The sequence below is a fragment of the Drosophila tropicalis genome, unplaced genomic scaffold (assembly GCF_018151085.1).
Source record: "Drosophila tropicalis isolate 14030-0801.00 unplaced genomic scaffold, ASM1815108v1 contig_845, whole genome shotgun sequence".
NCBI lineage: Eukaryota > Metazoa > Arthropoda > Insecta > Diptera > Drosophilidae > Drosophila > Drosophila tropicalis.
Genome location: NW_027173338.1, coordinates 7245759 through 7261613, shown reverse-complemented (window position 1 = coordinate 7261613; position 15855 = coordinate 7245759). Strand labels below are relative to the sequence as shown.

The window sequence follows — 15855 nt, the reverse complement described above, 5'->3', positions numbered from 1 at the left end:
ATTAATTTCTCTTCTCTATGGGTTTCCATTTTTAAAAACATTTATTTGATTTGACTCTGCGTAAAAAGTCAAATAACAGCAACTAAACTATGAGCTAACATTATTAAAAACGCTTTGGGGCAAAACAAAAAGCATTCAATTAAATAAGCAAAAAGTTTTCATCTCCAAACACAGCACTGAAATACTCTTTCCTTTTTAATGGATGTGTAAAGCTAAATGGAAATGAAATAGAATATGGAAATTCTTATTGGAATCAACTAACTTAAAATTTTAAAAATTATTCCGTTTGATTTTCGAATACTTTCTATTATTGCAATTTATAACTATAAAATTTTCAAAGTTTATTGATTTTTTATAGATATCCTCTTTAATTTTGGTAGAAATGTTTAGAGACCCGTTGGGGAAAGAGTATGAAATGCATATAAATATTTAGACAAACTAATAAAAAAAGTAATAAAATGCGGAAGGCAGCCGACTCTCATCCTGGTTAGTTAGTGGAAACATAAATTAATTAAAATAAAAAATTGCATGCCAAATAAAAAAAACAAAATACGTTTAAAATGTTGCCAAATTGTTAACACAACCCCGAATACATAACCGTAAAAGAGCATTCACACACACTCACACACTCTCATCTCATGTATTGTAAATATGCACACACACTCACACACACATACAACAACAACACAATTCTAAGAGCCACTGCAAATTGTAAATTATGTACTCGTTATAAGAAATGCAAAAAAAGGAAAACCAAAACAAGAAACATGTCGCTTGAATTTCTTTAAAAATAGGCAGCAGAATGAACCATCTAAATGCAAATCATTAACTTATAAATTAAAAAATTATTTATTTATAATTATTTTCTTATTGTTTTAGTAGGCATTACACAATATTCATTCGATATTTTTACATTTTCAGGACATAAATGAATTCTTCGCTTTTCATAGCATACTTTTAGGAACTACGAAATAAATGCAATCCAAATAAATCAGAATAATTATTTAATTTATTTCTTTATTGATCTGACAACTTCTAAATCGATAAAAAAAAACATTGTGAATTGCATTAATATAGTTCACCCTGCATAGAAACAAGAATGTTTAAAAAAAAAACATCCACTATCCGCTAAAAAAAAAAACATTTATATGATGGGAATAATCATTACCAAAAAGCATATTGCATAACACAAATGAAGGCTAACCAAATATTCCCATGTTGACAATTAAGTTAGTTGACCATTATTTTCAACTCCCATCAAAGCATATTTACATAAATACGTAACACTTACTTATCCCTAAAAGCAAAATGGATAAACTCTAACAAATACAAACATCCAGATGCCAACTATATATATAATACATATATATATACATATATATATAAATACATACATATACATAACATATATCATAGGCTTTAGTTTTGTGTTTCTTAATGATAAGAGTGATAATGTACATTAAATGGAAAATGAGTCCCAGCAAAAAATGATTAAAAATTATGGGACACTTAAAACACAGAAAAATATATTTCCGATTGCTTCATATGCAAAAAAATGAAAAAACAAATACAACAGAAAAAGCTACAACAAAAGTATTTATGAAGTTTTTATTTATTGGGTTCTAGAATTGACTATAAATGACAATGCTCTCAATGATTTTTCTATATTTTATAGCGACAAACTACATTTTAGAAATTTGAAATGGTTTTTAGGTTCAGTAATGACTTTTTAAATTGTCCTCAACGGTTGATTGACTTATGACAAAAATAGACATTTGGAGCCATTTCACTTTTAATCGAAGTTTTAACTGAGAGCTGAACAGATGAATCTATTATATTATTGCTCAATGGCGATTGCGGTTATGGTCTATCAAATAGACCAGGTAATCACCATTATATCAAAATTACATAAAATATTCATTACTTCACTTCAAGATCAATTCGCTGGTGGAGTTTACAAACCTAAAATGCATTCCAATCGACAAAGAATTCGCAGTATTTGAATACTGTCATATCAAAGCGGTGAATCGTACGTACAAATATATATCCCTCAAAGTAAACTTGTTTAAAAAGCCCGTGGATAGGGTTTCAGTAAGTGTTTCTAAATTATATTATAGAAAAATGATCTACCCTGACGATGAATTCATTTTAGATCAATTTATCTGTGTTGAAACGACTAAATGGCTATAAACCATTTCTATATAATATCACATTCGACGCTTGCAAATTTTTGGCTTCCCAAAATAAGAATTTGGTTGTTAATTACTTTTATGACTTTATCAAATCCCACTCCAATATGAACCACACTTGTCCATTTAATGTAAGTGATTTTTATGCAAAGGGTGCTCGGAAAATATATCAATAATCGTGAAAAATTTAATAGGACGATCTCGTTTTGGAAAAGTTAACAGCTGAGTTTTTAAATTATCAACTGGTTACAGTCTTGCCAGTTCCTGAAGGACAATATGCTTTATTTACTAGCTGGCATGCCTATGGGATCAAGAGAGCCGATGTTCAATTCTATATTACAATATCATAAAGTTTTTAACCTCAATGAAATGTATTCAACATCTTAAAAAGTTACATCAAAGTATATCACATATCGCTTTCAAAATCAACTTAAACATACAAATAACTTATATTTAAAACTTAGCCTTATACTATACAGATCAAACCTAACGTCTAACGTTAGATTTTATAATGGCCAAAGAAAAAATAAAGAAAATAGTCTACGTATCATAGTATCTACGTTTTTCTTGTATGTTAACTTGTAAAGGACCCCACAAAATTTGACTTGACACAAGAAGTCTTCGCTAGAAGTTCAAAATGTCCAACTAAAATTGAAATAGCCTTCGAAAGTGTTTAAACAAAATATTGAAAGTGTTCTGTGGGTCATGTCAATAGGAAATCAATATTTACAACCTTACAATTGGAGCAATTACTATTTAACACTTTTTATTGATGGCTAACAAACAGTTTGTCCAATATAATGCAGATATATGTACATACATGGTAGCCATAACATTGCAACTTGAAGGCAAAATGACCAAATCAAACTGCAGAAAATGCTCAATGTAATGTCAGAGTAAAGATTTCACATTTTATTTGATTTCGTGTTTGTGCAGCACTTTGGCTACTTGAAATTGCTATTGGACCTAAAGGCAGTTGATTCTCGACAGCAACTGCAATTGCATCTGCAATTGAACAACAACTAAAGGATACGTTGTTACTTGTCGAGGATAAACACAAGAGAATGGTCACTGACACAAAAAAAAAAAGGAAACTAAGACGACTAAGATAAAAACCCCAAGGTAAATATTTTGCCAAGAAACGTGAGAGTATGCACTCTGCATTGTTCATCGCTCACTTGGCATATGGAAGCAAAGCAAATATCAAAAAAAATGCTGACTAGGCATTTGAGTTTAAGTACTTTTAGGCTTTTTTAGGAGAGAGGATAATGGAAATTTGAATAAAGTGCATATCGTAAGATGTGCATGATTGATTTTGTTTCATTTACTAATTGAACATAGTTCAAAATTATATGTAAAATAGATTACCAAATGTTTATTTTTGATTTCCGAACAAAGAATAAGATACATCATAAAATTATACAACATCAAATTCATTTCACCTCCTAAAAGTAGATGACAAAAAATTTCAAAAGTAGGCAGACATTTGTTTAAATTTTCTTTAAAAAGTTTATTACAGAGTAAAATATTTGTTTGAACATTAAATGTTGACACTTAAACTAATATTAAAAAAATTTGTATATCATTATATATATATATAGATGTGAGTAAAGTTAGATTTGGAGTCGGTATTGTTTTTAAACGGCCACAGCACGTCTATCGAGCAGAGTATCAAGTATCTTATCCATGTGATCGCTACAATTGGCCAGACAAACATCCGCATATTCACTTAAGAAGTACATAAAGCTCTCCAGCTGTTCCATGGAGCAAGTGCGGAAACCATTATCCTTGCCAATATTGTCAATGGCACGAATGATGCCTCGCAATTTGTGAACATATTCGGGTGTATTGCGGCAATGTTCGAGTGAGTCATCGACCAGATTTGAAGGTTTTGAGTAGCTGCGAATGCGTTCCTCCACATTCTTCAGTTTGGTTTGCTGCTGCTGCAGTGTTTGCAACATTTGCGGCATGCTCATGGGAGTGGCAATCTTCTTCTCAAACAGATCATCCAAGGGCACAGCTTCGTAATCAATGGAGAACATTTCTGGGGAAAATGATAGGCGACCGCTATTGTTGCTAAAACTATCAGACTCAAATTCAGTTTGATCTAGATCGCTCGTTTTGATGGCACTTTGGGTGGTATTGTGCTGTGTATTTGGCCAAGCATACTTGCTGCGACCCTCTAAGCCGTTGCTGTTGCCAGTCTGAAGACCCACCAACATGCTGTAGCTGCTTTCGATGGAGAATTTTGGTGTGTTGTAGCAGAATTCTGGTACACTGCTGAACTCAATCTGATCCACACCGAAACGTAGGTCTACAAGATCGTCCAACTCTTTGGCTAGAAACTGGAAGAGCCTCTCCACTTTGTCGCTGGGCATGTGCTTGCCACTGAAGGGCACTGCCAGATCTCCACTGGCGAACCAATAATGAGAGCAACCCTTTACACTGGGCGGTCTTTCTGGTAGAGAACACTTGGTTTCGGTTGCTGCTCCTTGCCTGGTGAATTTGTGTCCATCGATACCAAAGGCCAAATCTCGTGATTCCCAACTCTTCTGAGTGAAGATCTCATAGAGCAAACGCAACCGGTCAAATGTATTATGGTAGATCTCCAGTGACACCGTAAAATCTCCGGCGCAAATCCAAAACATTGAATGCTGCTGCTGCTTGGCTGCATCCAATTCTTGGGTTGAGTTCATTTCCATTGTGGGGGCATTGGCGAAGAATTCCCTCTCACTGCAGGGTGTGTTGGGTGCACTGGATGTATCTCCCAAATCCAAAGGATGATCCTCCTTGATCACTTGCATGGCCAAGGAACTGCGGCGAGCGGCACGCTCCTGATTGACTATGGGACTGAAGAGCTGTTGTTGGGCTGCTGACTGTACTCTTCCCTTGACAGGTGTAGAGAATCCAGAGGGCTTTGAGGAACTCAAATTGAGAGAGGTACGCCTCAGAGGACTGTTATCATTGGAGCACGTCTCAAATCCTTGATCTATGAAACTATCCCGTTGCCGCTGATCCAACGAATTGCGTGGTGTTTGGGCTGGCGATTGATCACTATCCGCATTGGGCGAAGGCGAAGACATCACGGTCAAGGTGTAAGCGGATTTAATTTTTCTGGGCGAATTCACATGACGCATCAGAGACTTGTCCAACTCAATGAAACTTTGCTCTGGCATTGGAATATTAATGGGCTTTTTCTTGTTAGCCACTCCCAAATTGGATTTGTAATCTGAATCAGAATCGGTAGAGGTAATAGCATTGGCTGTGGCCTCCACAATGGAGTTCTCCTTCTTCCAGGTGAGAGTGCGACGCATTTTCTTCTTACGTGGTGGTCGCTGGGGCTTGGGAAAATCAAATTCAGTTGACTGTTTTTCCTCCTTGGGCATTTCGGGCTGGGATTCATCACTGGTTATCTGTGGAGCAGATTATAAAATATTAGCATACTATTCAGATTTAAAACATTATAGATGGGACTTACCTTGGGTAGTGTAGACAAGCCCGATTCACTTTCCTCAGCCTCAGAATGCTTGCAACTAGAACTGCTAGAGGTTATGCAGCTGGATTGGGTTTGAGCCAAACTTGGTCGTGGTGCCGGAATTGGTGGTGCTTTACGTTTAGGTTTACGGGGAGTGGCCACAACCTCGGTGGCTGTATCAACCTCTTTTTCCTCCACATGAGCTTCCTCCTTTACTTTGCTTTCCATTTCCAGTTTGGCAATGGCCTCTTCAAGGAGTCTTTCGACAGCAGAACGCTGTGTGACTTCACTTGTTGTGGAGTTCATGGTGTTCGTGGCCTGTTCCTGCTCTGCCTGCACTGCCTCCTCGGCTTCTTCGCTGGCAATCTCAATAGTCTCCTGCGTATTGGATACGCTGGTTATGTCAAAGAGTTTACCATTTTCAGAGCTAAGCCAACTGTAGAAAAGCGTTTCGAGTTGTTCGTTCTGAAAAAACATCTGAATATCGGTGCCAGAACGCTCCTGACGAGTGCGGCGAATCTTCTTTGGTGGAGCATAAGCCTCTGTAGGCAGCACACTGCGTATAGAATGGATATTGCGTTTTTGTGAGCTCTCCCGTTGATGAGTTTCGCTGCAGCTTCTCTCCAGGCGACGTCTTGGTTTCGCTTTTGGTGGACGACGTTCCGGACTGGGCTTAAGAATGACTGTCAATGTGCTGACGTGAAGGGCAGATGGACTGGCCGGTGTATTTTGTTCGTGCTCGTCATTCTTGGTCGTCTTAATTATTCCAGATGTGTTTGGTCTTGGTGGTGTACATTGCTGCAGCACACACTTGGCCTCCAACTCTTTGGCCAAATCTTTAACACTTGCTTGTTGCTCGGCTATCACCTCACCCCTGGCCATTTGTTTCTTCACCTTAGCCTTCAGATCGGCGGCATGAACATTAAACTTAGGATGCTTGGCCGCCATATCGCCCACAAACTTGTTAAACAGCAATGCCTTATCCTTGACACTCAGCTCACGGAAAACATCTTCGGCTACCAGGCAAGTGCCCGATTCTAGGCGAGATTTAGGCACAGGTTTCGGCTCGGGTGACAGTTCATTCTGCAGGGCCACATATTGGGGTTCCTCTGTTCGTCGCATCACTTGATTGATCTTAGTATTAAATAATTGGGCAATTTCCCTGACCTTAATCGGCAACTTGTGAACTGCCCCACCCTTGGATGAGCCCTGGGGTTGCTCTACTGCATTTGGTTGCTCGTATTTCTGCTTCAACTCGTTGATCTTCACTTTACCACCGCCCAATTTCACTTTCGGTGGCGCTTCCACTTGATTGTTGGCAAATTTGGCTATCGCACTGGCCACTTTACCGGTGCAGCTGAGTCGTCGCGATGCCTCCAGTGACTTGGTTGGTGTAACAGGTACCTCCTCATCAAAGTATTTCATTAGATTCTCAATGCTCGACAAGTCCAAGTCAGTGATTTGAACTTTGGATGGTGTCACATATGAATTCTGATGCTCCAATGCTGTTAGGAAGCGATCATCATCCAGCGAAGAGATCTCGAAGAGCTCCTCTCTGGTCATTTTGGCACGTAGCAGGCCACAAGCATTGCTCACGTCTCCCAAAGGATGGGAGCGTCTTCTCTCCTCTATCTCGGCATTCAATTGAAGCAATTCACTTAGATCGGCACTATTCATGGCTGCTGTGTCCACTATCATCTCACCAGATGGCTTACTATTCGGAGTAGAGTTGGTTAGAACCATTTTTCTTTTATTCACAGAGATTTTCTCACTAGTTGTTCACGTTAGACGTTTCAGTTTGTAACTGTGTCATACTCACCCGAAAACCGAGCTTATATACCCAAGAAAAGGTAATTTAGCCAGGTAAATGGTTCACCTCACTTCGTGTAAATTTCTTTATGATCCACCGCTAATCCCACAAAACCGATATATATAATCAGGTAGACCAATCCTTATACAGCTGCAGAACTGGGGCTTTCCTTTTTTCGCGTGCCTTTAATTGGTTTCGCGCAGCCTCTTTAAAATATTCTGACCTGTGAATTTTGGATTACAGGTAAGTCAGTTTGCGAAATATTAGTCGTGGAAAGGTAATAAATCTATATGAAAATATTGCAGATGCTCGAACATTATGGAAAGTAGGTACTTTCAAAAAGGAAAAAGTTCTAGAAATTACAAAAATCATATTAAATATATTTTAAAAGGTTTACAGCCTTATAAAATGTCATCTCATTTCACTAGAAGTTAAACCAAAAATGAAAATCAAAATCCTATTTAGCAGAAAAAGCGACAAATTAACAAAAAGTTGTTTCTCATGTCATTAAGTTTGGTTATACATTTTTCGCGAACTTCCTTCTCCAGAGGGTAACCGAAATCAAAAACGTGTTTGATTTCCATTTTATTGAAAAAAAAGTCTTTTAATTTTTTGCAATCATTAATTTTGTTTGTTGTTGTATAATTTGAAATATTTCTTTATCGTGGCAGATTCCCATAGCTCATCATAGAATTTTTAAGCTGATTAAATAAGAAGTTCTTCTCATTGCAGCGAAAAGGACGAAATGCAAGTGCAAAAATAAGAAATATGTGGATTTCTAACAAGACCCCAGCGTATACTCTGGGGCACAATAAAAATCACACATATTGTAGCGACTTGTCGCTATTCAAAGACAGGAAAAGAAAGCGGTGCGAGTCATGGCAGACATCGTCAGCATCATCAACACCTGGTTCTGGCTTGGCACTCAGGTGAGAAAACTTTTGTTATATGCAAATCAGTTTTGGAATTGAATGCCTGATGATGACTTTTGTTGTTTGAAAAGGAAATGCCTCGTTATTTGAATGCCAACTGTGACAGTGTTGCAGCCGAGTCCTTAAATGGACCAATATACCAATTTGCTAATAGCTCATATGCCATATTTCCATGCCTGCAAAACTTTGATCCATAGTCCTAGTCATCTCATCCATCCATCTATCTATCCACCTATTCACCCTTAGTTGAACTTTGTCTAGACAACAAATTTGCCAAACAAAAGCTCAATGGGTGAACAAAAAGTAAAAGGTTTTTTTCACATTTTTTTTTTGTTTTGGTCTTTGTCTGTTTGTTTGCTTCGCTTTCAATAACTTTAATATCGTTTGTATGTCGGAAATTGAATTGAATTACTTTGCAGGAACTTGAGAGTGGAATTCAATCCAAAGAGAACAAAAATATATGAGGAATGAGGAGCAAGTGCAGAGAAATACAAGAGTTTTTCTTGTTCCATTGGCGTTGGCCAAAAATCAACCGCAGACATATTTAATACACGCCTCAGTGAATGATGCGAAAAACTGCAAGGAGAAGCGACCATGGGGAAAAAGCGGAAAAGTGGCTCAAGGATCTCCGAAGTTTCAATGTAAAAGTGAACATTTAATGTAAAATGTTAAAAAAAATCAATTATTTAACAGACTTTGAATTGCATTTAATTCCTATAGTATTATTCCTCATTGAAATCACCTTTATGCTAAGAAAAAATCAACTTTCCAGGAGGAGCCTTGCTGGGCTGGGGACTACCAAAAAAAAAAAAAAAAATGTGTTCCTCTTTATATCTGCACATACCATAATGTCAAAGTGTTAACTTAGGTTAACTGCACATTAAGTTAATATAATTTTAATATTTAAAACAACATACGTGTTTATACTTTACATTAATTATGTAGACATTTTAAATACAACTAAAAATACAAGTTTATTGTTTAATTCTTAACAAATATTAATAAAATCTTTTTTAAAACTCTTTGTATACTCTCTTTTAAACCACTCGCAATGCAAAACTAAATCTGTTTTATAGTCTGCCTTTTGCAGCTATTCGTGAAGAACAAGTCATAAGAACTAGATCAATTTGGAATTAGTGCTGACATATTAAGCTTTTTGATTTATCTATGGACGAGATTTGATTGAGTCACATCAAAACTAAAACATGTATACATCAACAACATATGTACATCAAATGATTTTTATGCGTAATAAAGTTTAGTTTAGTTACCCATTCGTTTTTAATAGTTTTCTTATTACCATTTTATTGCAGTGTATCTTGGAATCACTTGGCTGTGGCGATTTTCAGATTTCGGCCGTGTCCGGAGCATAAATGAAATATGAAATTCGTTATTCAAAGCGGCAAACTGGGTCCTTGTCTCCTTTTACTGTTGATGGCATTCGATGTGCAAAAGTGTTTGGCCTTTCTGCTTTTCGCTATTGAACCGTTAACGACTTGCATTCTTTACCCAACTCCCTATCCAGCTCTCTCTCTCTCTCGTTCTTCCTTTCTCTGCCTTTCTCTCAATAGGGGTTTTAATTTTCGCGTTTTTCTCGTTGTTAATAAATTAATAAATTAAATTGCCATTTTCTTTTATGCCAAACGCTTTGCCTGTATGTGGCCTATATGAGAATGTGTCTCCCTCTCTCTCTACCCATCTCGCTTTCTCTCTCTATCTCTCTCCGGCTTTCTCTCTCTGTCTCTATCTCTCTTTCGGTGTGTCCCGAAAAAGTGAAAATTTTTAATATAAATAATTTGTGCCTGGCTTTCACTTTGACACACACAAAAACACATGTTCAAATTTTTAAAGCATTTTTCAATATTTTTGTACAATTTTTGTTTTTAGTAAATATATTTTATGTATTTTCTTTTTTTCCTGTTTATTATTTTTGCATTTACTTTGATTTATGGCAATGAAATTGTTGAGCTGCTTGTTTTTAAAGTGCCGCTTATTAAAAAGTTATTTATTAATTTATGTTTTATAAAAGTTTTACTGGGCCGCTAATGGATGTATCAGTGAGTGTGTGTGTGTGTGTGTGTGTGTGCGTAGGAGAAGGGGCCAAATTGAAATTTAATTAAAATGCAATCAATTAAAATCAAATGAGATGTGATTACTTTAGTGTTTAGATTTAATGAAATTTAATTATTAAAGAATACTACAAAATTGAAAATTCACAATCTTGGACAAATTCACCACAAAAACCGACCAAGATCTTTATGGACCTTTGATAGCTTACGCTGATAAGATGCCTTTGGGAGGCATTAACCACAAGTCCCACGTAGACCGGCGGCAGTTCGAATGATTTCTCTCTCTGTTCCTCTCTTACCATCAATCAGTTTGTTGTCCTCCTTTCTCATGGGTATCAAAAGTCCAAGGCGCAATGGCCAAGCCCCCTTCAAAAATCGAACAACTCGAATAACTCGAAGTACCAAAATCTAGTCCATTATACTATATATGTATGTACGTATATGTATATAGAGATAGAGAGCGCAACTTTATCGGATGAAGATGTCGATGTGGTTCTGCTTGCGGTTCTCTGACCCCTGGGGCCGGACCTCTCGTGCTTAAGGTTAGTCATTAATTGCAGTAGCAAATTGCGTCATTCAGTTAATTTCAATTGATATATAATTTTTTTTTTTCTTCGCTTATCAGGACAGTTTTGAGCGTTGCGTTGCGTTGCGTTGCGATGTCAATTAATAACTTCAACATGAATTGTAACAATTTTTTGCTCCAAAAGCGAGTAAAACTGAACGGTAATTATTGTGCACTTGGAGAAATTGAAATGATAAGTGAATAAATTTAAAAGATTGCAACATAATCTAAGTACTTAGCATATTAAAGTCTTAGCCTTAAGTTGATAGTAAAAGTTAATAGTAAATTTGTCAGGATCAGGATATAAATCGCACTTTTGTATCGAAGTAGTCACATTAACTATTTGTAAAACGAAACTTTGCCTCTTTTCTACAAAATTCTTCAATGTTTTCTGCCAGTGTATCTCATAGATAAGCTTACCGCACATGAACCAAAAGAAAAGACGTATTTAAAACGCTGATAAGCGAACCCAGCAAGCAAAAAAAAAAGAATTGAATAAAATTGAGCTGCAAGAATTCTACACACACACACACACACACAAACACATTGAGCGAGAGGAATACATAAAAGTGTATGTGAGTGAGTAAAGTGTTCAGTAAAGAAAAAAAAAGAAAAACTTTCGGAATCCGCACTTTGGTTACCCTGTAGTAAAAGGCCCATCTCCTAATAGCAATTTCATCATCCTCTTGAATTACTTTATCAATTAGAGGTTAGATATGGAATAGAGATGATCGACGTCATTCGTCGACGTCACGGTTTAACCTAGGTACCGTTAGGAACAAGTACGGCTAGATAAAAAGCTAGACAGAAAGACACAGATTGGCAGAAAAACCGCCAGAGAATGAAGTAGCACTTGGGACAAGTATCGAGAGGTATCACTTTTGGCTACTGTTAATATCCCATTTATTTGGGACAACCAATTACAGGGTATCGAAATGAATACGAACTGCGAACGGGGGGAATGGTGGGACTATTGTGCGGAGCATGGAAATACATAAAATCGAAAACGCGTGAAACGAGTTTTTAGTTGAATTTTAGCAAGCGGCAAACGCGCAACAAACAAAACGGAAATCGTGAAATTAAAATTTAGAACACAAAAACGAAATACTCTCTCTAAAAAAAAAAAAGCAAACGAAAGCCATCGAGAAATTTGCATCACCTTTTGACATGTTGGCGCTTAATAATATACAAGAAGAGCAGCAACAACTGAGAGTAAAAACTTCGAGTGTTCGATACATAAACTGAAAGTGAACAATTCAAATATCAGATTGATATTGATAAAGTGATAAAATGCCACGCCTATGGGCGTTCTGTCTGCTATTGGCCAGTGCTAAGGCCATGCCAAGAAGTGCACAAGTGAATCGGACTTGTCCCTATCAGGAGGAATGCGACGCATCGATTAACTTGCGGCATATAGAGAAACTGGAAGGATACGTCAATATGGAAGTGGATCCGTGTGAGGATTTTCATGGCTATGCTTGCGGTAATTGGAATAACATACATGGCCAACAGGATTCGGCCATGTCCTTGAGTGGCGACCACATCAATCAGCAGTACGAGAATCTTTTCGAGAACCTTCTAAGAAATCGAGCCGCTGAGGAGCACGGCATGCCCATCTATCCAAATCTAGTCAAATACTATCACAGCTGCAAGGTTGTGAACAAGCCGCGACTGCGACGCTATTTGGAACTGTTGCCAGCGCCCACTTCATCCCATTGGCTGGATTTGGTGGCTCTCCTGGGTCGTTATGGCTATCATGAGCATTTTGTGAAGATTGAAGTCAGCCAACACAATGCCAGCCACCATATGATTCTCATACAACCTCATAATTATAATCTCAATTGGAATTTCACCATGCACATTTATAAAGTGCTGCGGCGTCATCTGCAAAACGAAGAGCACCTCTTACATTTTCAAGACTTGAGAGAGAAATTTCTGGAATTGGAGCAGAATTTGTTGAGACTGGCCAAGCCAGCTGTCGAGGCGGACAACCTCAAGGTCTACACTCTGGAGGGATTGCAGCGGGAAATACCCGAGGTGAATTGGGCAAGAACATTGGGCAAACAAATGGGTCGCCTTATTCATCAGGATCATCAACTGCTTATAGATGAATTACCAGCGATTAGAAATGTAATCAATTATCTCAATGAAGCTGATGGAAATCTTTTAAAATTATATAGCTTAGCTAGATTTCTAAACTATCTAACACAATTGCCACATAACCCACTGGAGAAGTCTGAGGTCAGTTCCAGTTCCCGATCGAGCGTCTGTGTCCGTCATATGCGTAAGGCTCTGTACTTGGCCATGAATTATGCCTACGAGACAAGTTTCTATCACAAGCAACGTTCAGCCGATGATCTAGTCATACACAAAGTGTTTGAGGAGCTGAAAGCGGAATTCACTAATACGTTAAACCGTAACGAATTTGGTTTAAATCCAACTCTATTAAGTGCCCTAAAAGCCAAAGTTGAAGGAGTCCGCCTCAATGTTGGAAATATGCCGAGAAATGTACCCGATGATTTCTATCTTGATTTTGACCAGAGCTGGATAGTTGGCCGTGACTTCTATGAGAATCATTTGCATAGTTTGCTGCACTTTAATGCCCACTTGTCGCATCTGGAGACCATGCGGAATGGTCTGGAGAAACATATATGGTATAGCTTTAACTATCATGGACCAGAATTAATGGATAACATTGATGCCACCCCGTATTTCTATTGCCTGAGCAGCATCATCATCATACCATACGCCTACGTACAGCTGCCCTTCTATCATTATCAATTCTGGCCTGCTCTGTTATATGGAGATCTAGCCAATACTCTGGGTCACGAGATGCTACATGCCTTCGACACATATTTCGTGGACTATGATGCCCAGGGCAACATGAGGGATTACAGCGATGAACTTCTACTCAATCCTCTGTACAATGCCAGTGTCCACTGTCTAAATGACTCATCTGTGGAATCTCTTAATGAGCGAACATCGGATATAAGTGGCTCTCGTTTGGCCTTACAGACCTACATGAAGGATCCTCAACAACGTTTGGCCAATGGACGTTTGTATTTTCTACAATTTGCCCAATTCTTTTGTGGCGAAAAGGGTGATATTTTCCATGATGTGGGCAGTAAGCGATTGAATTACGCTCTTGCCCAGATGCCCGAATTCGTTGAGGTCTTCCATTGTGAACCGGGTCAGGCAATGAATCCTACAGAACGTTGCAGTTTTTGGTAGCACTTAGTTATAGAATTTATATTAATTTTTGTTTATAGCTTTAATGTCTTTACTCTCCCTCCCATCCCTTACACAAGTAAATAGGCCATACAAGTATTGTGAATAAAACAGCAAACCGAAATGTGAATATGTTTAAGAGAAAAAAATCAACAAATTTCTTGTGTTTTATATGTTTTTCTCTCCTCTATTTGGTATGCGGCACGCGTTATGCCTTGCCGGGAGGAATCATGGAGTCTTCTTTTGACAGACAGCCACAACATGGAAAAGGTAGACAAGTTAATTTTCAATTACGTGCCCAACCTGAGAAATGAAAGCAGGATAGACATAAAGTCAGGTTTTCACTAAGGAAATGCAAGTAAGGAATATGTGTAACTTAATCACATGAAGACAAACAAGAAGGTTAAAGAATTCTCATGGTCAGATCCAAGTGAGAGTAACTAACTAGCTAACTCTCTATCAAAGAATAAGAATTTATAATAGATTAAATCTTAATGTCTTCTACACATTTAATTTCGTCATGCATAGAAATCAATTTTTGGGTATTTGAAGCTGTTGCCGTGCCGTAGCGAATAGAGCTAAATACAAATTCACACAGATATCAACAAACACACTAATACACACACAGAGACATCCATACATACATACATGAATGACGAGTGTGCGTGCTTCCTCGGCACACGCTTTTTATATTTATTTGCTAATTAACAAGCTTCCTGTGCAGCATCAGCCCAGACACTGACACCAAAAACCGAAATCTAAACCTAAACCGAAAAGCCGAACCAGAAACTGATGTTGTCGCTTGGATTTGCCAGTTGGCAACTTGTTGAAGGTCGCATACACATTTTGCACATTACTCATACGACGCGTGGTCGCACAAAGCACTACAAGACCTCATCACCTGGCAACCACAACACATTCTGCAACGAAGGTGGCATTAATAGACCATTAACAATAGCAGCTTGCGGTGTTGAGTTAGCAGATCTCCGAACGTGAGTAAAATAACAAATTCAGAGTTAATGTTGAGCCATGAATAAATCCATAAGATGTACGTATGTATTTATATATATGTCTGACTGTTTTTCTTGGGTAGTTAATGAAGTATATTTCAACTGGGAGAAAGACATAATTAAGTGAGCCAACAGATCAATATATTTAAATCGATTTTTAATTCGTTTAGAAATACTTAAGAAACATTTTTATCGATAAGGAGTTTGGTTTGCACCATGACACATATTAGACATTTTTTGTAGATATAAGAACTATCTCTTTCCTCTTATACACACTGTTAATATACCAATTCCTCTTGAGGTTAAAGAAGGTCACAAAAAATTGTTTGAATAAAGATAGCTTCTTAGTATTATTTTATAGTGTTTAGATTAAGAATTATAGTTCATAAATATTTCAAGTATCTATATGTTCAAGCCTTTCATGTTATTACCTAATCAGTTGTATCACCTGTAAGATTGCAAATCAGATTAAGAACTGATAGAATTTGATGAAATTCCTGGAATTTTATAAGCTTGCTTGAAACTAGAGATTTTTGCACACAATAATTATTTATCAATCTCTAGTAGAAACTGTTAT

General features: G+C 37.4%; 2 protein-coding genes across 5 annotated transcripts; one reads left to right on the top strand and one right to left on the bottom strand.

The window, feature by feature from the left end:
- Positions 1-3729: 3729 nt before the first annotated feature.
- slam (slow as molasses) lies at positions 3730-9480 on the bottom strand. 4 transcript variants are annotated; one of them, XM_068294273.1, is made up of 4 exons: positions 9339-9480; positions 7484-7697; positions 5668-7378; positions 3730-5602 (listed from the first exon to the last, which is right to left on the bottom strand). In XM_068294273.1, the coding sequence occupies exons 3-4, from the start codon at positions 7360-7362 to the stop codon at positions 3827-3829; spliced, it is 3471 nt and encodes a 1156-aa protein (XP_068150374.1). In that variant the 5' UTR covers positions 7363-7378; positions 7484-7697; positions 9339-9480; the 3' UTR covers positions 3730-3826. The 4 variants fall into 4 exon arrangements, with proteins under 4 accessions (XP_068150374.1, XP_068150375.1, XP_068150373.1 ...); XM_068294274.1 differs by having other exon boundaries at positions 9324-9450; XM_068294272.1 differs by having other exon boundaries at positions 9251-9407.
- A 2545-nt stretch (positions 9481-12025) lies between these two features.
- Positions 12026-14413, top strand: Nepl4 (Neprilysin-like 4). Its single transcript, XM_068294275.1, has one exon. The coding sequence runs from the start codon at positions 12331-12333 to the stop codon at positions 14269-14271; it is 1941 nt and encodes a 646-aa protein (XP_068150376.1). The 5' UTR covers positions 12026-12330; the 3' UTR covers positions 14272-14413.
- Positions 14414-15855: the final 1442 nt, after the last annotated feature.

What these genes read in the sequence shown, in the direction of transcription:
- slam (XM_068294271.1), bottom strand. Translation starts at nt 7,407, where the DNA reads ATGGTTCTAACCAACTCTACTCCGAATAGTAAGCCATCTGGTGAGATG. An exon ending in GCTTGTCTACACTACCCAAG is followed by an intron (nt 5,603 to 5,667) that starts GTAAGTCCCATC and finishes TCTGCTCCACAG; the next exon opens with ATAACCAGTGATGAATCCCA.
- Nepl4 (XM_068294275.1), top strand. Translation starts at nt 12,331, where the DNA reads ATGCCACGCCTATGGGCGTTCTGTCTGCTATTGGCCAGTGCTAAGGCC.